The sequence below is a fragment of the Gracilinanus agilis genome, chromosome 1 (genome assembly GCF_016433145.1).
Source record: "Gracilinanus agilis isolate LMUSP501 chromosome 1, AgileGrace, whole genome shotgun sequence".
NCBI classification, from domain to species: Eukaryota; Metazoa; Chordata; class Mammalia; order Didelphimorphia; family Didelphidae; genus Gracilinanus; species Gracilinanus agilis.
Genome location: NC_058130.1, coordinates 179,394,117 through 179,418,816, shown reverse-complemented (window position 1 = coordinate 179,418,816; position 24,700 = coordinate 179,394,117). Strand labels below are relative to the sequence as shown.

General features: G+C 41.1%; 1 protein-coding gene across 1 annotated transcript in view; it reads left to right on the top strand.

Moving 5' to 3' along the window:
- The window catches only part of LOC123249339, a 192,956-nt gene that overhangs the window by 50,656 nt on the left and 117,600 nt on the right, over positions 1 to 24,700 (top strand). Inside the window, exons 16-28 of the mRNA XM_044678334.1 lie at positions 968 to 1,123; positions 1,219 to 1,403; positions 5,639 to 5,821; positions 6,046 to 6,137; positions 7,210 to 7,373; positions 8,130 to 8,289; positions 10,202 to 10,281; positions 11,355 to 11,535; positions 12,323 to 12,478; positions 13,684 to 13,814; positions 17,424 to 17,582; positions 19,883 to 20,063; positions 23,525 to 23,736. Coding sequence (XP_044534269.1) covers positions 968 to 1,123; positions 1,219 to 1,403; positions 5,639 to 5,821; positions 6,046 to 6,137; positions 7,210 to 7,373; positions 8,130 to 8,289; positions 10,202 to 10,281; positions 11,355 to 11,535; positions 12,323 to 12,478; positions 13,684 to 13,814; positions 17,424 to 17,582; positions 19,883 to 20,063; positions 23,525 to 23,736 — 2,040 coding nt within the window. The remainder of the gene's footprint in view (positions 1 to 967; positions 1,124 to 1,218; positions 1,404 to 5,638; positions 5,822 to 6,045; positions 6,138 to 7,209; positions 7,374 to 8,129; positions 8,290 to 10,201; positions 10,282 to 11,354; positions 11,536 to 12,322; positions 12,479 to 13,683; positions 13,815 to 17,423; positions 17,583 to 19,882; positions 20,064 to 23,524; positions 23,737 to 24,700) is intronic.

The window sequence follows — 24,700 nt, the reverse complement described above, 5'->3', positions numbered from 1 at the left end:
CCAGCAGTGGTATGGCTGGATCATTGGGAAGACAGTCTTTTAAAGCCCATTGGGCATAGTTCCAAATAGGCAAGGCCATTTAGATGTCAGGGAGATAGAGTACTTTCTTCTGCTTATAGAAAATAAATCTCTAGGGCAGATCTGTGACTATTCTTTCTTTATGTAACTCAACAATATTTAGCATCATAGTCTTCTCTCTGCCCCTAATCTTACCCCAAGATTAATTTTGATTCCCTCTATCCTGACCCATCACATCTTTTCCTTTTTCCTCCAAATACAGACTTCTTCTCCTTTGGTGAAGTACACAGAACTAAGAATGGGGAAAACCTGGGTTCAAATTCTAAATCAGCTACTTCCCAGCTGTGTGACCTTGTTCAAGTCATTTAACCTCTGTAGGTCTCAGCTAAGTCATCTGTAAAAGGAGGATATGAACTAGATGGTTCCTAAGGCTGCTTCTAGCTCTTTATGATCTATTGCTCTCCTGCTAACCATAAACTTTTCCTCATATGAGCATCAAGTTTGGGAGGAAGCAATATGCAATGGTGGGTTTGGAATTAGAGGTTTTTAATCCTAGCTCCTCTTTTACTTGTATGACCTGGAGTAAATTATTCCCTCTATGATCCTATGATTCTATGAAAAGAAAATAAAAGATTTGGGTTAGATCACTTCTTCATAACTACAAATCTGTGATCCTATGCTGATCGTTCTTTGTTTTCCAAGACTTTGTTTACCCAATAACTTCACAGGGAGTGAACTGAAGTTAGATGAGGTAGAGTTGTACAAAGTTGTCAGTCTCACTCTCTTTGAAAAGAAAATGAAAGGGTTGGAATAGGTGAAACCTAAGGACCCTTTGAACTATAAACGTCTGATCATTTATTCCATTAAAATAAAATAAAATAAAAGAGTTGGGCTAGATGATCTCCAAGATGCCTAGCAGCTCTAACTTTGCTGATTCTTACTTTCTCAGGTGACTCAGAGGTGGGGGAAGAGGAGGGACCTGTGGTGTGGTCTCAGTCTGAAAATCTTTGGAAATGAGCTTAGCTTTGTGGACTGTGGAGCTGTGAGAAGCCACATGAAGAGGTACTCCCTGAACTTGGCTGAACTGACTGTCAAGCTGCTCAAGGTATATGGCGGGTGGTTGGTTGGCTCCTCAGAAGAGGGACCTTTGGAGTTCCTTGTTGACAGGAGGCACCATCCATCCCTTCCTTCTGGCTGCAGGGTCAGGAGGTGCAGATTAACAGGAGACTGAGCTTGGCAACTGAAGAGCTCTCCTTTCCAACGGTGTCCGGCCTCCCCATGCAAGTAGCCTTGAACGCCTCGGCTGCCATCAATATCCGTATTCGAGGGACTGTGGACTTCAAGCAACTCTCAGATTTCTCTGTGGAGGGTTATATCAAGCCAAGGTAGCAGGCTTTCTAGAATGTTCCCTAAAGTTCAGTTGTTTCTCAGGCACATCCAACTCTACATGACCCCATTTGGGGTTTTCTTGGCAAACACACTGGAGTAGTCTGCCATTTCCTTCTTTAGCTCATTTTACAGATGAGGAAACTGAGGCAAACAGGATTAAATGACTTGCCTAGGGTCATATAGCTGGCAAGTCTCCGAGACCAGATTTGAAGCAGGTCTTCCATCTTTCTGACTCCAGCTGGCCCTCTGTCCTGGCACTACAACACCTACCTGCCTTATATATTATTGTGTATAGATTTCTTTTTTTCATGTACTATCTGTTGTTTCTATAGAGTGTGTTGTTGTTTAATTGTTTGCATCATGTCTGACTCTTCATGATTCCATCTGGGATATGTTTTTTTTTTTTAAACCTTTACTTTCCATCTTAGAATCAATACTGTGTATTGGCTCTAAGGCAGAAAGGCAGTAGGGGCTAGGCAATGGAGGTTAAGTGACTTGCCCAGGGTCACACAGCTAGGAAGTGGCTGAGGCCAGGTCCCATATATTCTTTAGGGGATTCCCTAAAGTCCTGAAGCCTACATCCTCCAAGGATATGGCCCTGCCCTGGCTCTCACCCGTTACATAATTAGTGGATAAGAATCTATTTATTAAGTATATACTGGCAGTACTCCAGGCACTGGGGATACAAGAAAGGGAAAATCATAGCCCTTCCTCTCAGAGAGCGCATGCTTTAATGAAAGAAGCATCATTTAAATAGAAGGTGACTTGGGCAGGACGTTTTAATCTTTTTGTGTGTCACAGACCCCTCTGACAAACTGGTCAAACCTATGGACCCATTCTACAGGAGAAAGGTAAAGAAAGCCATGGAGATAAATGGAATCATCTAGGTGGGTCAAGGAGCATCCTTAGAACAATAGAAACAGCTCGCATTTATATAGCCCTTTATGGATTTGACATACCTTTGTATAATATTTCATTTGATCCATATGATAACCCTGGGAGATGGACATCAGTCAATCAATCAATATATATATTTTTTAAAACCTTACCTTCCATCTTGGAGTAAATACAGTGTATTGGCTCCAAGGCAGAAGAGTGGTAAGGGTAGGCAATGAGGGTCAAGTGACTTGCCCAGGGTTACACAGCTGGGAAGTGCCTATGGCTAGATTTGAACCTAGGACCTCCTGTCTCTAAGCCTGGTTCTCAATCCACTGAGCTACCCAGCTGCCCCCAGTCAATCAATATTAAAGCACTCCAGACCCCAGGCATGAAATACAAAATGAAATAATCCCAACTCAGGAGAAGCTTACCCTCCTAGAGGCGGGCAGCTAGGTGGCACAGTGAATAGAGGGCCAGGTCTGGAGTCAGGAAAACTCATCTTCCTGAGTTCAAATTTACTAACTTCAAAAATACTAACTGTGTGACCTGGGGCAAGTCACTTAACCTTTTTCCCTCAGTTTCCTCATCTGTCAAATGATCTGGAGAAGGAAATGGTAGATCATTTCAGTATCTTTGCCAAGAAGATCCCAGATGGGATCATGAAGATTCAGGCACAACTGAAATGACTAAACAATATCATACTCTATAGGGTCAACGGATAGTACATACATCAATATATACAGCACAAATGGAAAATGAACATATTCAAAGGAGTTAAATATAAGGGACTTTGGGAGGGAAAGCATTCTGCACCATGGCTGAACTCTTGCCTATCTTTTACTCTTTACTTTCTGCTTAGGTCAGGACTGTACTTTGAGCTTTCCTTAGCCCTGTTCCCCCATTTCTGCCCCTGCTTCTTGGATGAACATCTCAAAGCACCTTCTCCCTTTCTTCTCGTTAATGACAATAACGAGTGGTCCTTCTTCCTCCCTCCTTGAGTGCTTCTCTTTCTGTGGCTTTCCCCATCCTGTTTCCTCTCTCAGGAATACACACAGATAGCATCTGGGGGATTAGGGAAGTTTCTATGAAAAGATTGTTCCTGAGTTGCATTCTAAAGGAAGAGAGGGACTCTATGGGGCAGAGGTAGTGTGCTCCAAGCATGAGGGACAGCCTGTGCAAGAACATGGAGAGTGGAGATGGTTTTTTGTGAGCAAGAAACAGAGGAAAGCCCAGTTTAGTTGCCCCGCAGAATATGGGAGGGAGGTCCAAGAAGACTGCAAATGTCTCCACCCACATTACGAAGGTTATGAAGGAATTTAAAAAGACAAAGAGATTAATTTGTATTTTATTTTTGAAGCAGCAGTGAAAATCTCATTACCCCCATTTTACAGATGAGAAAAATCTGGGCTTTAAGAGATTGCAACTGACCCACAATCATTGCCTAGCTAATAACTGGTGCAGATGAGACATGAATCTATGACTTTTGACTCCAAGTTTGCTGTTTGCTCCAGTAAACTGTCCTGATGTCACCTCTCTTCAAAATTAGACTTGTGTAGGAATGGAGAGAACTTAATTTTCAACCTAGTGTTCTTTGGCATTGATTTTTTGGTTTTACCTTAAATAATCAATCCATTTGTCTGAACTTGTTTCTCCATGTATATATTTTAGTCACATAACATGTATATATGTATGTGTGTGAATTTGAAAGCATATAAAAAGAAATGTAAAGGTAGGTAAGTTGCACAGTGGGCCAATTAAACTCAATAAGATTCATCTTCTTGAATTAAAGCTGGCCTTAGACTTATAAGCTGTGTGACCCTGTTGGCCTCAGTTTCCTCATTTGTAAAATGAGCTGGAGGAGGAAATGGCAAACCAATCTGGTATCTTTGCCAAGAAAACTCCAAATGGAGTCACAAAGAATTGGTCACAACTGAAATGCCCAAATAGCAAGAGCAAAAAGAAATTTATGAAGGCAAAATGAGAGAGTAAATAAAGTACTGGCTAGGTGTGAAGTTGGGAGGACCTAGGTTCAAATCTGCTTGGCCTCAGGCACTTTCTAGCTGTGTGACCCTGACTGGGCAAGTCGCTCAACACTGTTTGCCTAGACCTCCTTTTAGAGTTGTTATTAAGGCAGAAAGTAAGAGTTTTAAAAAAAGAAAAAAAGTAGGAAGGAAGGAAAGAAGAAAGGAAGGAAGAGTACTAGTAGGCTCTGTAGTTCAGAGAACTTGAGTTCAAATCCCTGTCTGACACTTAACACTCTGGATCTTGATTTCCTCATCTGCAAGCCAAAGGACTTAATTGATCAATTAAAAAACATCTATTAAGCACCTACTATGTGCTAGGTACTGTGCTAAATGCTAGTTTAGACTAAATGACCTCTAAGCTTTCTTTCTGCTTTAGATTTAAGATCCTATGAAAAAAAATGAGAAAACGTGGAATGAAAGGAGGCAGAATGACTTTAGTTGGCAAAGCACTGGATGCTACAGTCAGGAAAATCTGGGTACAAATCCTACCTTGAACACTTACTTGTTGTGTGAGATCATGGACAAATGACTTCACTTTTCTGATTTCCATATATATAACTTACATATTTTAAATAGGTTGTGATGGGACTTACCATGTGGATAAAATCATAAGTCCTTTATATAAGTGATATAAAATGAAGTATGTATTTTCCATACTGTGGGAATGTAATCTAACTAACCTATGATCAAGTACAGAAGATATTGCAGATAGAGAAGGGAGCAACATGGTTATCTGAAAGTTGGTTGAGTATGACTCTGAAACTGATATTGTTCAGTTATTTTTCAGTCATGTCTGATTCTTTGTGACCCCATTTTGCAGTTTTCTCAGCAAAGATACTGAAGTGATTTGCCATTTTCTTCTCCAGCTCATTTTACAGATGAGGAAATTGAGGCAAACAGGGTTGAGTGATTTGCCAAGGGTCACCCAGCTAACTAGAGTCTCAGGCAGATTTGAATTCAGGAAGATGAATTTTCCTGACTCCAGGCTTGGTACTCTACCCACTCTTCCACTTAGCTACCCACTAAAAATAATAATAACTAATATTTTTATAGACCTTTAAGATTAGCAAAGCACCTTACATATTCTATCTCATTGATTTTTACAACTCTATGAAGTAGGGGCTATTACTATCTCCATTTTTGCAGATGAGGAAACTGAGGCTTACGTGATTTGCCCAGAGTCACATAGCTTGTAGTTGTTTAAGACAAAATGTGAACTCAAGTTTTCTTGATTCCAAGTCCATCTCTCCATCCACCACTTTCCTGCTAGTTTCTTCTCCAAAGAAGCATCTACCAAACTTGGCTCTTATCTGTTTATTTTATCTTAGTGCCTTAATACAGATCGCAGCTCATATGGGTGTAGCAGGCTTCCTGGGGAAAGCAGGGGTGAAGTGGGTGACTGGCATCCGAAGTTCCACCAGCCTCGATGGAGGAGTCACAGTGAAAAGGGGACAGGAGCTCAAGATGTTCCTGAATACTCCTGAGGAATCCATGGAACTGGTGAATTTCAGGTAGGCTTTGAGGAGCAATTTAACATGTTTTGTCAGATGTTTATGAAGGAATAGGCCTTGGCCTTAGTTCCATTTTCCATCTTTCCTTTAGACACGATTAACCAACTCTTGGGCTTTTGCTCATAAGGTGGTGAAGTCAGAGATGGAGGTGAACTCAGATGGAACCTAGTAGCTTGGGTGAGTTAAGTGGAAGGATCCAGGACTATTTTATATCTTTCCCTTAGCTCCAAGCTGTACCTCACAAATTTGGATGGTGTGATGACTGCTGACCGATTAAACAGCCCTTCAGAGATACAATCATGCACTGGAGAAGAAGGTAAGCAGCTAACCTCATCATTCCTCCATCTTGAGAGGGAAAATCTTGTGGAGGATATAGATGAAGGAAGTGAATCCAGATCCTAAAGTGGCTCCTCCTTATTCAGAGGGATATTATAGGGAATATTATCACTATAAGTTTAGAAAATCCATGGACATGTTTAATCAGTTCTTGGGTCTCCAAAAGGATGGGTTCGGAGACAATGTAGATATGATGTCACATATATTTTTATAATATATGTAACTGGACATGTACTATCTGTCTATCAATCAATCTATCTATATATCAATCTATCTGTCTGTCTATCCATCCATCCATCCATCCATCCATCCATCCATCCATCCATCCATCCATCTATCCATCCATTCATCCATCCATCCGTCTATCTATCTATCTATCTATCTATCTATCTATCTATCTATCTATCTGTCTGTCTGTCTATCTATCTACTTATAACTGGAAGTGTACCATATGTAGTTCAGGGTGACCCCAAATAATGTGTTATCCCAAACAGAAATTATCATTCTCAAGAAGAACAATGCCAATCTCCAGATTTGCTAATATTCTTATAAATTCAGATGTTCTAACATCATCATTCCTTTCAAAGAAGCAAGCTGTCATTCCCTTAGGTCTTTATTTAAAATAATACAGTCTTTTGTCTTGGAAATAAGACTCTAGAAGTGTGGGAGAGATGAAGGAGTGTGTGTGCATGTCCCTCTTTGGGACTTTGCCCATTTTCCCAGAATTCCAGGGTCAGCATTAAGACAAGGATGCAAGGGGCAGCTAAGTGGCTCAGTGAATAGAGAGCCAGACCTGGAAATGGGAGCTCATGGGTTCAAATCTGGCCTCACGCTTCCTATTTATGTGACCATGGGCAAATCATTTAACCCCCCTTACTGCTCTTCTGCCTTGGAACCAATACCTAGTATTGATTCTAAGACAGAAATAAGGGTTATTAAAAAAAAAAAAGACAAGGATGCAGCTATGGGTTATCTCTCACCCTGAAATGGGGATCTACTAACAGAGTAACAATACTATCTCTGCATTGTCATCCTTTTTCTTGTCTCTCCAGCATCTCACATTTGGGGCTGGCAGTTATGCTCCAAAGTGTCTTACCCAGCCTGGGACCAGCCTTTCTCTCTTGCTGTGCCAATAGCGGCAGCAGTGACATTAAAGAAGCAGGACAAGGGACTGAGACAGTACCTGCTAGAAGCTGCCTATGCTTTTATACCTCAGGTAGGGCAGGACTGGATTCTACACCCTTCTTCCACTCCACCCCATCGTGAACCCATAAGGTCAGCCTTTGTGTAGGTCTCAGTCATTACAGCATAGCCAGTGCCATTTGTTCCCATTAACCACCCTGTGGCTCACTCCTGTCTCAGGGTGGCTTCCCAGAGGGGCCACCTGGCTGAGTAAAACCTGCTGAAGACAGCAGGGTATTATAGCAGGAAGAACACAGGCATGGGAATTAGGCAACCTTGCTTATCATCTCAGCTTTGTCTCTGATTTACAGTGTTTCCTTGGGTAAGTTGGGTTTTTGTTTTTGTTTTTTTTTTACAACTTCTCTGGGCTTCTGTGTCCTCTGTTAACTAAGAGGGTTAGTTAGACAAGATGATTTCTAAGGGCCCTTCCAACTCTCATATTCTACGGTTCTCTGATGAAGCAACTTCCAAGGTTTATCTAACGTTCTGAGGCTTTATGGCAAGATGACCTCAGAAGTCCCTTCTAGCCCAATTATTCTAAGGCAGAATTCTCAGTAAATTTCACTTGTTACCACTACTACTCATCCTCCCTTCTGCCTTTGCCAGTCCACATGGCTTTTTCAAGAATTTGAAGCTCAGGTTTTAGGGGAGACTCAGAAGACTCAATGAGATTCTCAATCTAAAGGGGTTGAGGGTAGGGTGGGGATTTAGAGCCCGGGGACCTAAAGGGGAAGGGGTTGTGAAATCTTAGTCCTGCAAGAGATTTCTGTATTTTCTTCTCTGTTTCCAGAAGGACAGTTGGATCCCTGAAGAAGCCACCATCCATTTCTTTATGGGCACCCCAAAGTCAGAACGCCCCAGGGACATGGGTGTGGATCTCAGCTTCAGTGTGCCTCAGAAGAAGCTCCGAATCAAGCTACTTCATCCCAAGAAAAAAATCAAGGTGGATGGTATGTGTACAAAAGAATGAGATAATAGAATGACTTCTCAGTGTTCCCTTAACCAGTAGCTGAATCCTTTTTTTTTTTTTTTTTTGGTGGTTCCTTAGAGCAATGTGGGCAATTTTTCAAGGAACATTAAACTGGAAAGAACCTAAAAAGTCATCTCCATAATAAGCATTTATTCAGCACATATTGTTGTGAGGTTCTTCTAAGCATCTGGAACATAAAGACAAAATCTTGGTCCTGGAAGGGTTTTTGTTGCTCAGGCATTTATCAGTCATGTCCAACTTTCCTTGACCCCACTGGGGTTTTCTTGGCAAATATACTGGAATGGATGGCCATTTCCTTCTCCAGCATATTTGACAGATGAGGAAACTGAGGCTAACAGGGTTAAGTGACTTGCCAAGGGTCACGCAATAAGTATATGAGGCTCGATTTGAATTCATATCCTCCCTGACTCCAGGCCAGGTGCTCTATCCACTGTGCCATCTAGCTGCCATAGAGGTACCTAATCACTCCAAATGCAGGAACTCCTGCTATAACAGCCATGGCCTAGGATTGCTATTTAAACAAATCCAATGACAAGAAGGTACTTCATGCTACGGTGACATCCCCTATGACCTCTTCTCTTCTACAGGCTAAATATCTCTAGTTCATTCAACAATTCTTTTAAAAAAAACCCTCAAGGGCAGCTGGGTAGCTGGATTGAGAGCCAGGCCTAGAGACAGGAGGTCCTGGGTTTGAATCTGACCTCAGACACTTCCTAGCTGTATGACTCTGAGCAAGTTACTTAACTCCCATTGCCTAGCCCTTACTGCTCTTCTGCCTTGGAACCAACACACAATATTGATTCTAAAAAAGAAGGTAAGGATTTTTTTAATTAAAAAATTTAAATTTAAATTAAAAAAAAACATACCGTCTTAGTATCAATTCTAAAAAGAAGAGTAGCAACCTAGATGATGAAAAAATGTTTATTATGTAAATCTTCACAGATCTTTCCCAACTTCCATCTTTTGATTATTCTCTTATTAGAATGTGAGCTTCTTGAGGGCAAGGACTGTTTTACTTTATCAGTATACCCCCAGTATTTAGCAAACAGTAAGTGTTTAATAAATGGTTGGTTGATTATTTAAAAAAAAAAAAAGAACATTCAGGATTAAATGATTTGCCCAGGACTATATAGCTAGGAAGGGTCTGAGGCCATACTTGAACCCATGACCTTCCAACAACCATTCTTTTTATGGCTTGGTTTCCAGATTCTTCACCATCCTGATCTTCCTTTTCCTTTGAATCCACTGTAGTTTGCCACTGTCCTTCCTGAAATGTGGCTCTCTAAACTGACCACAATAAATACTTCATGTTTCCTCTGAGCAAAACAAAATATAATGGGGCTATCTCTTTCCCTGACCTGGATGCCATGTGGGTCCAGGTGCCAGAGGCTATTCAATTTTTCACCTTTCTTTGTATTCCTAGCACTTAACACAGATGCCTGGCATGTAGTAAGCTAAATAAAGGTTTACCAATTGAATATTTAAACAGCTCAGAAATTCATTAGTTATTTCTTTTAACTTTAGTTTCATACTGTTGACTCATGTGGTCAACTAAATCCCCTAAAACACATGTTTTTTATGCTTTATTCCCCTACCTTTCCTCTGGCTTAAATACACCTTGAATTAAAAAGCTTAGAAGTCTCAAACCTCCCAATAACAGGCTCATTTGAAGGTGTAGAGGGGAAATTGGTATAGCGCCCAATTAATTCATAGGCCCAGTGCCTAGTTTATTTCATTGCATGGCTGCATCTCACATTCAGAAATAAAAGCTTGAATTTGAAAGTACTTAATGAAAATTTTCCTCTGTTTTGCACCGCCTTCCTTCATCAACTCTTTTGATGGAAACTCATCCACATGTTCTTTCCCAACAGGAAAAATTGATTCTCTCCAGAGTACCCGCTTTGGCCACCTGGAAATGATCTTGGATGACAAGGATGTATATTACATCAAGGTCTGTCCACAGACTCCGAAGTCAATTCAATTCAGTTCAACAGACTTTAGAAAAAAGTTTTATTTATGTATTCAATCGTTAAAGTCTTCCCTTGTAACCAAGAAAAGTATCGAGAGACTTATTAAGTAGCTGCCATATGCAAGATACTGGAGATGAATATGCCGTAGTCCTTACCCTCAAGGAGTTTATAGTCTAGGACATAAAAGAACTACACAAATAATTGTCCTAAAAATTAAAAGTGATAAGTGAGTATGGTGAGAACAGACATGGAGTGTAATAGAATTTAAAGAAGGGCAAAATCATCTCTACCTGATGATGGAATTGGGAAGGGTTGGAAGAAGACCTCAGGAAGGCTTTGTGGAGGAAGTATCATTTCTGCTTGGCCTTAAAGCATGGGTAAGAACTCAGAAAACAGAAAAGGGAGAGTGAAATTCCTTAAGTAGCAAATGGAACGATGAACACTTGGGATGTGGTGAGGAATCCAGTGGTTTGTGGTTTGAATATAGTCTATAAAGGGAATAGTAGTAATGATGATGATAATTTGTTGTTCATTCATTTAAGTTGTGTCTGACTCTTTGTGACCCCATTTGGAGTTTTCTTGGCAAAGATACTAGAGTGATTTGCCATCTCTTTCTCCAGCTCATTTTACAGAGAGGAACTGAGGCAGGTTAATGGTAGAATGAGGATGAGAATTCAGGTCTCCTGCCTCTTCATTCAGTCCTCTTTCCATGACAGTACATTTATTTTTCAGAAATCACAGGATTGTTAGCATTCTACTTAGTGGGTCCATTTGTACCTGTCTAAGGCCAATAATGATTTTCTTTACTGTCTTCCTGCACTGCTTTCCATTCTCCTCTGGATCTCTGAACTTAATTACATGATTATCTCTGAGAAAACCTCAATTGAAGTTTCCCCCAGACAGAGAATCTCTTAAAAGCCAAGCAAGAAGAAGACTAGAACAGACAGACAAACACACACACACACACACACACACACACACACACATACACACACAATTAATAGCCTAACCTTATAAAGCGGGAAGGGGACATGAACACTGGTCCTTATTTCAGGGGCTGAGTGACGTACAGACCTCCAGAGGGGAACAGAGATATGAGACTCAGCTGGAGGCAAAGCTGATCAGAAGAGGCAGCCCTGTCATTCTCATGGGCAACATTACCAAACAAATGGGCAGGAAGATGACATTTTCAATGTCCCTGATGAATGTGCTGAAGGACAAAGCCTTCTTGTCAGGTAAGAAAGAACGAACAATCCAATAACATCCCCTGTCGCTGTGGCCCTCTTATGTTGTATATTCCTTCCCATTCTCTCTTATTCCTTCTCACCCAGTTCCCACTCTGGTCCAGGCTCCCCTCAGCCTTATAGAAGCACAGAATGTTTGGGGTAGAAGGGACCTTAGAGATTATCTAGTCTTTTCACTTGATAAAGAAATGGAAACTCAGAAGGATGGAGTTGTTTGTTCAAAGTCACATAGTTATTTGATGGCAGAGTTTAGAATAAGAGCCCAGGTGTCTTGACTCTTGGTAACTGGCATAACTTTCCTTAAGGTATCTTGAGAATAAAGTAAGGCTTTTGAATTCATTCTCCTACTTGCCCCAATCCCAAATCCTGTTCTTTCTCTAGGCCTCTGGCTGGCATACTAAAGGAAAGCCCTCAGGTTTGTCTTCCATCTCTCTTCACCCTACCCTTTCTTAAGTTCATTTGGAGATTTCCTTGGCTACTATTTCAGCCCTGGATCTGGTATCCTGTTCTTGGCATCTTTGCTTTGCTTCTTCCAATCATCTGGGTCTGTCATTTTTTCTTCCTTCCTTCCTTTCTTCCTTCCTTCCTTCCTTCCTTCCTTCCTTCCTTCCTTCCTTCCTTCCTTCCTTCCTTCCTTTTTCAAATCCTTACTTTCTATCTTAGAATCCATACTAAGTATTGATTCCAAGGCAGAAGAACAGTAAGGGTTAGGCAATTTAGTTTAATTGATTTAGCCTGAGTCACACAATTAGGAAGTATCTGGCCTTTCTTTCTGCAGCAATCCTGGAGAAGAAGGCAGAGGATGGATTCCAGCTGTATGCACTCGAAGGAGAAGTCTATCTTCCAGATATTGTGGGTTTCCATGCCATTGGCCTGTTGCAGCAAAGAGGGAGCCTCTGGACTAATGCCCTGAGGATAAAATATGGGCTTTTAGGTATCATACCATTTTGTGAGTGCCACATTTCCTGGGAAAGTTAGACTGGAGCCTTGGATCTGTATACCCCAGTTCAGCATCCTTATCTAATGTCCTCTGCATTTCTTATTGAGGAGTCAGTCATGGGATCATAGATTTAGATCTGGATGGGATCTTAGAGGTCTTGAGTCCAACCTACAGATGAGGAAACCGAGGCACAGAAAAATTAAGTGACTTGCCTGGGGTCACATAACTAGTTAATAAATATCTGAGATGAGATTTGAACTCCAGCCTTCCTGACTCTAAGATAAGTACTCCATCCACTGCTCTCTGCTGTCTCAATGAAATGGGGCCTTCTTTATTTCTTCTTAAAATTGGCTAATGATGACCCAGGACAAAGAACCCTATCTTGTCTCTGACAAATCTCTAATTTCCTCTTTGTTGCCAATAACTAAGAGCCTTCCATCAAAGATAGTACCCCTTGGGTTTTGATCTCCAGGAAGACAGAGGAATCTTGGAAGGAAGTAAATATGTGGACTCAGAGATAACATTCCTACCTTGAAATTAAATGAAATCCAGACAAGATACACAGATGCCCAAACTCAAGGCAGGACAGAAGAGAAGCAAAGGCTGGGTAAATGGGGTTGAATGACTTGTCCAGAGTCACCCAGCTAGGAAGTATCTGAGGCCAGATTTGAACCCAGGACCTCCTGACTCTAGGCCTAGCTCTCTAACTACTATGCCTCCTAGCTGCTCCTGATTCCACTACTTTGTGGCTTTTGGCAATATGCTTTGAGAAGTAAAAGTCATTTCTATCCCATGATTAGTTAGGAAAGTCACCTCTAGCTCATATTTAGGAAACCTTTAATGGAAGTCCTATAGGATCAGAGACTTTAGAGCTGAAAAATATCTTAGAGGACCATTAATTAGTCCAGTCCTCTCATTTTACAGATGAGGGAACTGAGGCCCTAAAGAAATGATGTAATTTGCCCCAAATCACACAGGTCCTAGGAGGCAGAACCAGGATTCAATCTCATGTTCTCTGATGCCAAATCCAATACTAGTTCCACTGTACCATGTCATGACCCTTCACTGAGACTCATTAAATATTAAAGAAGGGATATTTTGCTGGGGCTTTGGGCATCCTGTGCTCTCCTATCCCAGGAGCTGGGCTGTGTGTTTGCCTGGTAGGAGAAGGGCAGGTCTTTCTGTGTTGACCGGCATAGGAGAGGCCAAGCACCTCCAGCAGGAATGCAATGCCGGCCAGAAGCTCAAAGTGGAGAACCGTCCGGAGGTGTACAAGCTGGACTTGGGGCATGAGTTTCATTGCACTCAGGTTCCCACGTATAATCACAAGGTAGGTGACTGAGTAGATAAGTGTCTGCATTGAGTCCCACTCTCCCTTTGCTGTAGATTTGATGATGGCCCCATAAGGGTGGTTCTGTTGGTCTGTTTTCCTTGTTTACAGTTGTTGCTATGAACCTAAATCATGACCAGGAGCTATAATTTCTTTTATAACTTGTTTTCGAAAAGAAGGCAAATGAATCCAATGTTTAAATACTAGACTTCTTTTATTTAAACCCTTACCTCCCATCAATACTGTGTATCAGTTCCAAGGCAGAAGAACTAGTTGCCCAGAATCACATAGCTAGGAAGTGTCTGAGGCCAGATTTGAACCCAGGATCTCCTATCTCTGGGCCTGGCTCTCATTCCACTGAGCCCTCTTAGCTGCCCCCAAGGGCTAAACTTCTTTAAAACGCTAATCTACACAACAACTTTCCCTGTACCTGGACATTCATTCATTCACTCCTTCCATGAGCATTTTTTAAGTGATGTAGGATCCCAACCAAGGACCAAAGGCATCTCTGTGGGCAGATCCCACCACAAAGGTTAGATCCAAGAAGGGAATAGGTCTGGGTGTGCCCAGCAGTTAAGAGAGACAAAGAAAGGATTATTTCTTGTCTGGTTGACTGCCTCATTCAGTGAGTTACCTAGCCCGCCTGGCAGCCAAAAAAGACCAAAAGACTGAATTCTTCAGTTCTCCTTCTCTCCACTTTTTCCTCCCTTTTTGAATGATCCTTCATGACGCTAAGCTGTATTGGACAGAACACACATGGAGCTTTGTGTTCACATCTAGTGTTCAGGAGGCATTTTTGGAAGGACATTAACAAGCTGGAACATATCTAGAGGGAGGTCACCAGGAGAGAGAGGGGTCTAGGAACCAGAACATAAAAGGATCACTGGAAGGGACTAGAGATGTTTGCCTTGAAGAAATGAAAGCTTGGTTGGGAGTGGGGAGAGATGATAGTTGTCTTCTATATATTGAAAGGGATTGAAGAGGGAAAGAGTATAGCTCTATAAGGCAGAACTAATAGTTGGAAGTTCCAAGGAGGTTAATTTCTAAGCTAATCATGAGAAATAGGTTCCTAACAATAAAAATAGTCAACAATGGAATGACCAGCCTTATGAGGTATCAAGCTCTCTGATTTTGGAAATATTCTAGTAGAAGAATAAATATGAATCAGGAATGTTATAGAAAGAAAGCTAAGAGAGATCATAGATTAGAGACTTTAGGTATAATCTGGTCTAAGCCCCTCATTTTACACCTAAGGAAACCAAATCCCAGAGACTTTTAAGTGACTTGTCCAGGGTTACTGGGATGAGAAATCATAGAATTAGAAATTGAATCCAGGTCCTCAGAAGCCAAATTGATTAGTGTGGATTAAGTGACCTCTAAGTTTCTTCCAGTTCTGAGATCACATGTGTTCTCAAAACTTAAATAGTTATCTTAAACTTTTCAGTCTAACCTTGAACTTGATTATTAAGTAAAGTTCCTAAGGAATGCAGGAATCATCTCAGTTTATACTTTGACAGAATCACAGAATTCAGAGCTGGGACAGATCTAAGTGTTTTTCTCATCTAACCTATACCCCAAAAGAAATTCTCATGATTGCATACTTTGCAAGTAGTCATCCAGCCTCTGCTTAAATACGTCCATTAAGAAAGAATTCTCTACCTCTCAAGAAAGTCCAATCCACTTTGGGATAGTTCCACTTAGGTTTTTCTATACATCAAGTCTAAATCTGACATTTTGCAATTTCCACCCCTTGTCCAACTCTGTCCTCGGAGGTCAACTAGGACAAGTTCCAGCTCTTCTCCATGTGAGATCCCTTCAAATATTTGAACTTAGATAGAATTCTCTCCTTCAGTCTTCTCTTTCCTTACTAAACTCTTGGGTTCCTTCAACCAGACCTCATATGTTATAGTCTCAGGGCTTTTCATCATGCTGGTTGTCCTCCTCTGCAAGGCCCTTATCTTTTCTTTTTTTTTGTTTATTTTTCAATATATACAATTTTTATTTGGTTGTTTTTCTATGTGATTCATATTTTCCATTCATTTTATTCATCTATTTTCTTAGTCACCAAACTATTAATATAAAAGGAAGCTGAGGCACTCAGGATCTAAACCAGTGGTTCCCAAACTTTTTTGGCCTATCGCCCCCTTTCCAGAAAAAAATATTACTTAGCACCCCTGGAAATTAATTTTTTAAAATTTTAATAGCAATTAATAGGAAAGATAAATGCACCTGTGGCCATCACTGCCTCCCTGGATTGCTGAAGCACCCACCAGGGGGTGGTAGCGCCCACTTTGGGAATCAATGATCTAAACTAACAGCAAAATAAACTGATTTTTATTGGTATTGCAATGACTTCTTTTTTTAAAACCCTTACCTTCTGTCTTGGAATCAATACTGTGTATTGGTTCCAAGGCAGAAGAATGGTAAGGGCTAGGCAATGGGGGTTAAGTGACTTGCCTAGGGTCACACAGCTGGGAAGTGTCTGAGGTCAGATTTGAACCCAGGACCTCCTGTCTCTAGGCCTGGCTCTCAATCCACTGAACTACCCAGCTGCCCCCTGGAATGACTTTTTTTTAAAGAGCTGCACCTTCCTAATTCCTCATTTTTTCAATATCCTTAAATGGTATGGCCCAGAATGGAATACAATAATCCAGATATGGTCTGATGCTTAAAAGAGTTTTTTAACTCATTTCCTATTCCCTTTTTTCTACTGTTTTCTATCCCCATTTCCCAAGTTTTCAACGTCTTTCAAGGAGGAATTGTTCAGTTTTTTCAGTTGTGTCTATTTCTTCATAACCCTATTTGGAGTATTCTTGGCAAGGATACTACTAGTATGGTTTGCCATTTCCTTCTCCAGCTTCTTTTACACATGAGGAAACTGAGGTAAACAGGGTTCAGTGACTTATTCAGGGACATACAGCTAATAAGTGTCTGGAGCTGGATTTAAAACTCAGGTCTTCGGGATTCCAGGCCCAGCATGCTATCCATTATACCACTTGGCTACCCCTTTCAAGGAGCATCTTTCTATTAAAAAGATCTCAGCAGAGGTGGATCTCAGCAGAAAGGTGATAATAAACTAAAGATGTGCATTTATTTCTGTTGCTCCAAAATTTGATTTGAGAGTTATTTTAAAGATACTTGGAGGGGAATACTGGGAGAGTTCTGCTACCTGTAGTTTGCCATCTTGTGTCCATGCTTCTCTCCATTTCTGAACTGGACCAATTCACAAACTTATTTTGTTTGACTATATATATATTTGTAACAAAGCTTTTCTCTTTCTTTATTTCTCTCCATTGTATGGGGAGGTATCAAGGAGAGAAAAGAAATATTTATTAAATGAAAAAAGAAAATAGCTGATAGAGGAGAGAAGAAGATAGATAAGAGGAAAGGGGAGAGGTGTCTAAATAAATACAATGCAGTATAGAGGCATGAGATGGAGTTGATTCAATTAGCTCTGTGTAAAGTCCTGTCCTTGGTGCTGAAGGACATGCAAAGCATTAATAAACCAAGAAACTTGTCCTCAAGAAACTTACAGTCTTAACAGAGATGATGTCTAATGGGCCAGGCTAGCCTTTGGAAAGTCAACGTTGGGGGGCCTGTGTCCACCAGGTTCAACTGCAGCATGAGGAGAGTGTATCCCGTCTACATTCCATGTTGGAAGTGAGTTATGGGAAGCACTGGGATGAGATCAACAATCAAAGGAAGCTCCGAGTCAGCCAGACCTTCAAAAATGACTCTGGCCCAGCCCTGAGCAACTATTTCATGGAGGTAAGCTCTGCAGATTATTCCTGAGGCTTATTGGAGTTTATGGGATGGGAATGGACAATAAACAGATGGTAGGACTGAGGTCTAAGTCAGTGATTCCCAAAGTGGGCGCCACTGCCCCCTGGTGGGTGCTGCAGTGATCCAGGGAGGCAGTGATGGCAACAGGTGCATTTATCTTTCCTATTAATTGCTATTAAAATTTTTTAAAAATTAATTTCCAGGGGCACTAAGTAATATTTTTTCTGGAAAGGGGGCAATAGGCCAAAAAAGTTTGGGAACCACTGGTCTAACTTATAGTCACAGAGCCCTATAATTGAAGGAGAATTCAGGTAGTCATTTATTTTGTTAAAAAAAATCCTTTCCTTCTTGTCTAAGCCGAAGAGCAGCAAGGGCTAGGCAATTGGTGTGAAGTGACTTGCCCAGGGTCACACAGGTAAGAAGTGTCTGAGGTCAGATTTGAACCCAGGACCTCCCAACTTCAAATCTGGTGCTCTATCCATTGTGCTACCTTGCTGACCCTAGTCATTTAATAGTTTAGCACCCTGCCTCCAGACAGGACCACATCTGGTGATATGGATTCATGCTGGGTGGAAGCTTGGTGGCCAACAGTGCTAATGGCCAAGGAGCACTTAATCCCTATCATGAAGAGGCAGTGTGGCATGTTATAAAGAAGGTATCTTTAGCTACTATTCTAGTTGTTATAGGGTATATTAATCAGAAAAGCTGTGCTTTGGATTCCCTTGATAGCTGATACAGGGACACCCAAGTCCTATCACTCAGCTGGATGTTATAATAACTGCCCTTCTCAATAACAGTGCCCAGGCAGGATCCCTAAAGGTCAACGGATGGGTAATCCTTTCAGGTCCCACCTGGGGTTGGATTGATTATTAATTATTGGGCTCTATTAGCCTTGGATAATGTTTTCATCTGACTGTGTTGCTCCCTCCCCAAGGGTTGTGATGCAATAACCACTTCAGGAAGGTACTTAATAAACTTTATCTATAGATGTTAATAAGGGAAAGGAATAATCAGGAATGAATTGGGGATAGGAGACCCTGTCACTAATGGCTATGATCACTAATCCCTCAGGACTGTAGGCTGTTTTAGTAATGCTGGAGCTCTTGTTCTTCACCTACTCTGGCTCAGCTTGGCCACGGCCAAACCAAAGAAAGCAATCTGCTTGGTTGATACAGATATGGATGATCCTTCTCAGCTTCTTATTGCTAGTTGTTATGTCAGTCCTACAACCATCAGGAAATACCTCCCTTACCTCCCTCTGTTTCTTCTCCTTCCCTCTTCCCAGTTCCCACCTGGGCCCGAATACCTAAATATCTAATAATGGTTCAGAGATGTCTAAATACCTAGGGGGAATTCAGAGAGAACCAGAGGACCCATGGTCAGATCCACAGGTCAATCCTCCAAGATCAGATCAATGTCCAAGGCCAAAGGTTCCAGGCCAAGGGTCTAAGCCAAAGGGGTCCTTGTCAAATGGCTGTCAGGGTATTTATATCCTCTGGCCAACTGCCTTTCCTCTTCTCTTCACGGCATCTGGGAACATTTTTGATTCTCCAGCTGTCTTCATCTGTGAATCAAGGTGAGACTCACAACTCCCAGAGTTTGAATATGACAAGCATAGTGAATAGAATGCCAGACTTGGAGGCAGACGTGGGTTCAAATACCAGCACAGGCATTTGACTAGCTTTTGTAATCCCAAGCAAGTCACTTAACCACTTTGAGTCTCAGGTTCTTCATTTATGATTGGGCTTGATGATCTCGAAGGTGCCTTCTAGTTCTGAACTTTTTTGGTGAACTTTTTTTCTGTCAGGGACCCCTTTGGCTCTCTGATGAATCCTATGGACCTCCTTATCAAAACAATGGTTCTTAAATACCCAAAATAAAATAAATAAGATTGCAAAGAAAACCAATCACATTGAAATGTAATTAACAGAGGCAACTAGGTGGCTCAGTGGATAGAAAGCCAGGCTTGGACACAGGAGATCCTAGGTTCAAATCTGGCCTTAGACACTTCCTACCTGTGCAACCTTGAGCAAGTCACTTAACCCCCATTGCCTAGCCCTTAAAGCTCTTCTGTCTTAGAACTGATACTTAGTATTGATTCTAAGACAGAAGATAAGGATTTTTTACTAGAGTTATCAAAAAATTTTCATTTTAAATCACATATTTCAGGTCGTAAGCCCCTGCTTTAAAGCTATGATCTTACAATTTCATTACCACTCTGGGTCCTATCCTTTGGATGAGTGCTGAGGGTACCATCAGCCACCCCAGGTCCTTTGCTTTTCCAGTTCCTGCTGCAGATACCAGAGAGGCAGGTGGATTACCGAACCCAACTCCAACATTCCAGCTTCTCACAGGGCCATGTGGAGAGCAGCACTCATCTGAAGGTGCAGTATAATGGCCGCCTGCCCTTCGTGGCCGGCCTCCAGTGGAAGGACATGTCTCAAGGTCTTCTGTGGAAATGGGAAGGTGAGTGGTTGCAGGAAAGTTCCATTCTCTTGAGGAAACATTTGATATCCCTGGATATTTGGAGTGAGGGGGCACCCTCTTAGACATCTTTTCCAAGAGACTTCAACAAGGCCCAATTTTTGACCTATAGAAGGGTGTAATTAATTAATGTCATAATCAAATAGGCATGATTCTTTTTTAAATTTTTAAATAGTTTCCTGTGGTTACATGGTTCATATTCTTTCCCTCCCATCTTTCCTACCCCCTCCCTGAGCTGACAAGCAACTACACTGGGTTATACATGTATTACCACTTAATACCTATTTCCATATTATTCATTTTTGTAATAATCTTAAAACCAAAATCCTAAATCCTATGCCCATATAAACAAGTGATCAGTCATATGTTTTTCTTCTGCATTTCTACTCCATAAGTTCTTTCTCTCAGTATGAGCTTTCTTTCTCATAAGTCCCTCAGAATTGCCTTGGATCATTGCCTTGCTATTAGTAGCAAAGTTGATTACATTTGATCATCCCACAATGTTTCACTTTCTGTGTACAATATTCTTCTGGTTCTGCTCATTTTGTTCTGCATCAGTTCATGGTCTTTCCAGTTCATATAGAAATCGCCATTTCATCATTCCTTATAGTACAACAGTATTCCATCACCATCATATACCATAATTTGTTCAGCCATTCCCCACCCGAGGGACACCCCCTCACTTTCCAATTTTATGCCTCCACAAAGAGCATGGCTATGAATATTTTTGTACAAGTATTTTTTTAATTATCTCTTTGGAGTACAAACCTAGTAGTAGTAGCATAGCTTGATCAAAGGGAATGCATTCTTTTAAAGCCCTTTGGACATAGTTCCGAATTGTCAAATGGCCATGATTCTTGATCCACTGTGGGTTTTCAATCCAATTGGACAAAGGGAATGATAAAGGAACAAGGCTAAAGGAGTTACTGGTGTGTTCAAGGTAAACGTTTAACTCATAGCACATTTTTTTTTAATTTTAAACCCTTAACTTCTGTGTATTGACTTATAGGTGGAAGATTGGTAAGGGTAGGCAATGGGGGTCAAGTGACTTGCCCAGGGTCACACAGCTGGGAAGTGGCTGAGGCCGGATTTGAACCTAGGACCTCCTGTCTCTAGGCCTGGCTCTCAATCCACTGAGCTACCCAGCTGCCCCCTCATAGCACATTTTAAAGCTTGATCTGCATTATTAGTATATTCCTCATCACTTTAAAAAATCTAGACAATCAATAGAACCATAAAATAAGCCTTATTTTATAGCATTCGCCAGTGATTATACTCCAGATTTAACAATCAGTTCTCAGTGGTCAAGCACATCCCTGAAGGAAGATGGATAACAGTGTGAGCTAAGAGGCTGACCAAGAGCTTGGCACCATGGCAGAAGGGACAGGGTGTTTAATCTTAGAATCAAGAAGATGGGTTTAAGGCTTACTCCTGCCCCATGCTAACTGTATGAACCAAAGAACTCGGAAGACACTTTCTCAAGGCTTTAGGTTGCTCTCTAGGCCTTCGAGTCTTCCATATATATATATTTCATTCTCTGAGATCCTTGTCCACATTTTCATATGTATATGGCAGCTTGGTAGCTCAGTGGATTGAGAGCCAGGTCTAGAGATGGGAGATCCTGAGTTTAAAAGTGGCCTCAGATACTTCCTATCTGTATTACCCTGGGCAAGTCACTTTACCCTTTTGTCTACAAAGTCCTTACCACTCTTACCATTCTTTTGCCTCGGAACCACTTACTCAGTATTGATTACAAGAGAGAAGGTAAAAGTTAAAATATATATGTATATATGTATGTGTATGTATATAATATATACACACATTCTTTATGTATATGTTATATATACACATTTTCCATATATAGACATTCCCCCATATATGTTCCATATTTATGATCTCATGTGTGAATGTGTGTATATGTATGTATGTATATATGTGTTTATATGTATATGCATACACACACATATCCCTTGAAGGTAGTGGTTAATTTTTGACTTTCTTTGTATCCCAAACACTTCACTATGTGAAGAAACTCTCAAGGGGATGAATTGAAAAAAGGGCCAAGTCAGACGAGGCAGAATCCTTTATCATTCGAATCCCCATTGCCATGCTAGAGAACAAAGTCTAGAGGGCAGAGAGATAACTTCATAGGAGTCAGCCAAAACTCTCATATTCCAATGGATCTGTGATCTCGTTCATTGTGGTCCTCCCTCCAATGATGCTCATCCCGTTCTATCCATTCCTGCTCATTCTATGGGACTCTTGTCCACATTTTCCCATAAATTTGCCACAATGGCTCTGCTCAACAATCTGGGGACCTCTCTCAGTTTCTCTTGACAAGAACACATAGACTGTCTATCACTCCCTCCTGTCCAGCGACCTCCTCTGCAGCCTCCTCACCAACTCCCTCACAGCAAAAAGCAGCACTTTCCTTTCTTTCTTGTCCCCTTTCCCCCTCCACATCTGGAACAGTGAGCCATGATCAATCAACTCTGACTATTGTTTCTGCATGGGATGTGTCCTCTTTGGTCCCCCTCACCATCCTTATAACTTTCCAAACCAAAATACTCCTCCCTGGCCATCATTTCCCTAGATGTGCTAATTCCTTTATTATAATATAATTTTTTGACATTACCAATGTGGGAATTTCCTTTCTCTTGTCTATGTATATTTGTTACAAGAGTTTTGTTTTTCTTTCCCCACCCCCCCAATGCAGCAGTAGGAGAAGAGAGAATATAGGTTTTTGTCAAGATAAAAAATTAAATTGATGAAAGTTTAATAAAGAAGAATGTAGGCTTCTTGAGAGCAAGCAAGGGCAATCTTTCCTTTTGTATTGTGTGTGTCCCGATCACTTAATGCAATGTTTGGCACATAGTTTGTGGTTAAATAAATACTCTTTCATTCATTCACTTAATCAGTTACTTTTCCTTTTTAATACATGACCAACTCATCCTCCTTTTCACTTAAACATTTCTTTGATGATATTCTTTACTTCAATTCTTTGTAATTCCTTATTTATTACATACAGCCATGCACCACTCTATCACTAACAACAATACTGATAATTAATATTTATATAACACTTTACACTTTGTAAAGCATTTTTTATGTGTGTGTATATGTTATCTCATTTGTTTCTGATAATAATCCTATGAAGGTGATGCTATTATTATCTCCATTTTATAAATGAGGAAACTGAGGCAGAGGTGAAGTGACTTATGTTCAGGATCACCCAGCTAATAAAATATCAAGGCAGGATTCAAACACAAATTTTCCATGATTCTAAGTTCAATTCCTAGATGTGTTTGGAGTCTGGCTGGTTTCTCTGTCTTTTTTCCCCCCTTCATAGAAGAACTCCATATTTACAGAAGGCTCTGGCCCTCATGACTCCTACTCTTCCTTTCCTTCTTTCCTTCCTCTTCTCTCTCCTCTCCCCCAAAAAGGTGTGTTGAATTTGGATACGCCCTGGCTGCTGTTGTCTCTGGCTCACAGACTGCACCAACCTCACCGGGCTATGTACCAGGCTACTTGGGAGCTGACGGGAGGGAAGGCCTTGTCCATCAGGAACCTGGTGGTAGAGCTGTCATGCAAAGACAAAGTCCGAGACAAAGAAGGCAAAATCCGCATTTACACGCCAACCACCACCTACCTCAGGGTGAGTCCAAGTGTTAGATGCACCATAAGCACTAAAGAAATGCCTATTGGATTGATATAATCGATATATTCTATTAATAGAATTAATATATAAAAGAAATACCCATTGAATCAAGATATATAGAGAGAAATAATTAAGGTGTGTGTGTGTGCACTTTGCTCAGGATGCCCAGAGTCTTTGGGCAGGTCATTGTATTTAGGCTCCTCTTGCTCAACTAGCCTCTAATCTTTATCAAGGCCTACAAGTTACTCTGAGAGGCCAGATTCTGTCCAGGACAGGGACCCTGATTTTTTTAATATCATCATTCAGTGTGTGTGTGTACAAATATGCTTGTATATATATATATATATATATATATATGAATATGGCACTGGGTTGAGTTAACTTGGGCAAAGTAATTTTTTTCCTTCTGGGCCTCAAATACTGATGATTGACATTTAAATGTAGCCCCTTAAAATGTGCTCTTTAAAGATATGTAACTCTGAGAAACTGTTGAGGGAACTAGGATACGTGGGATTATTTCCATTTTATAGATCCAGAGACTAATTCTCAGCCCATGATCACCCAGCCAGTAAGTGTCAAAGTGAGATTTGAAACCTATCCACCACCCAGTACTGTTTTAAGCTTCATCTAAATCCCAGGTTTTTGTTATCCTATGAGTTTGTTTGTTTGTTTGTTTGCTTGCTTGTTTGTTTGTTTGTTTGAGGGAGGTGAAGAATGAGAGAGAAGAGAGAAAGAGTAAGAGAGGTGGGGACAGAAAGGGGAGATGGAGGAGACAGAGACAGAGATGGAGGAAGGAGTAAGAAGGGAAGGAGGGGAGAAAGTGAGAGAGAGCAAGGGAGGAAGGGAAGAAAGGAGAGAGGAAAAGGGGGAGAATGAGAGGGGAAGGGAGGAAAAGAGAGCAAGAGGGAAAGGGGGAGGGTGGGAGAAGAGAGAGACAGACACAGAAATGGGAGAGGGAGAG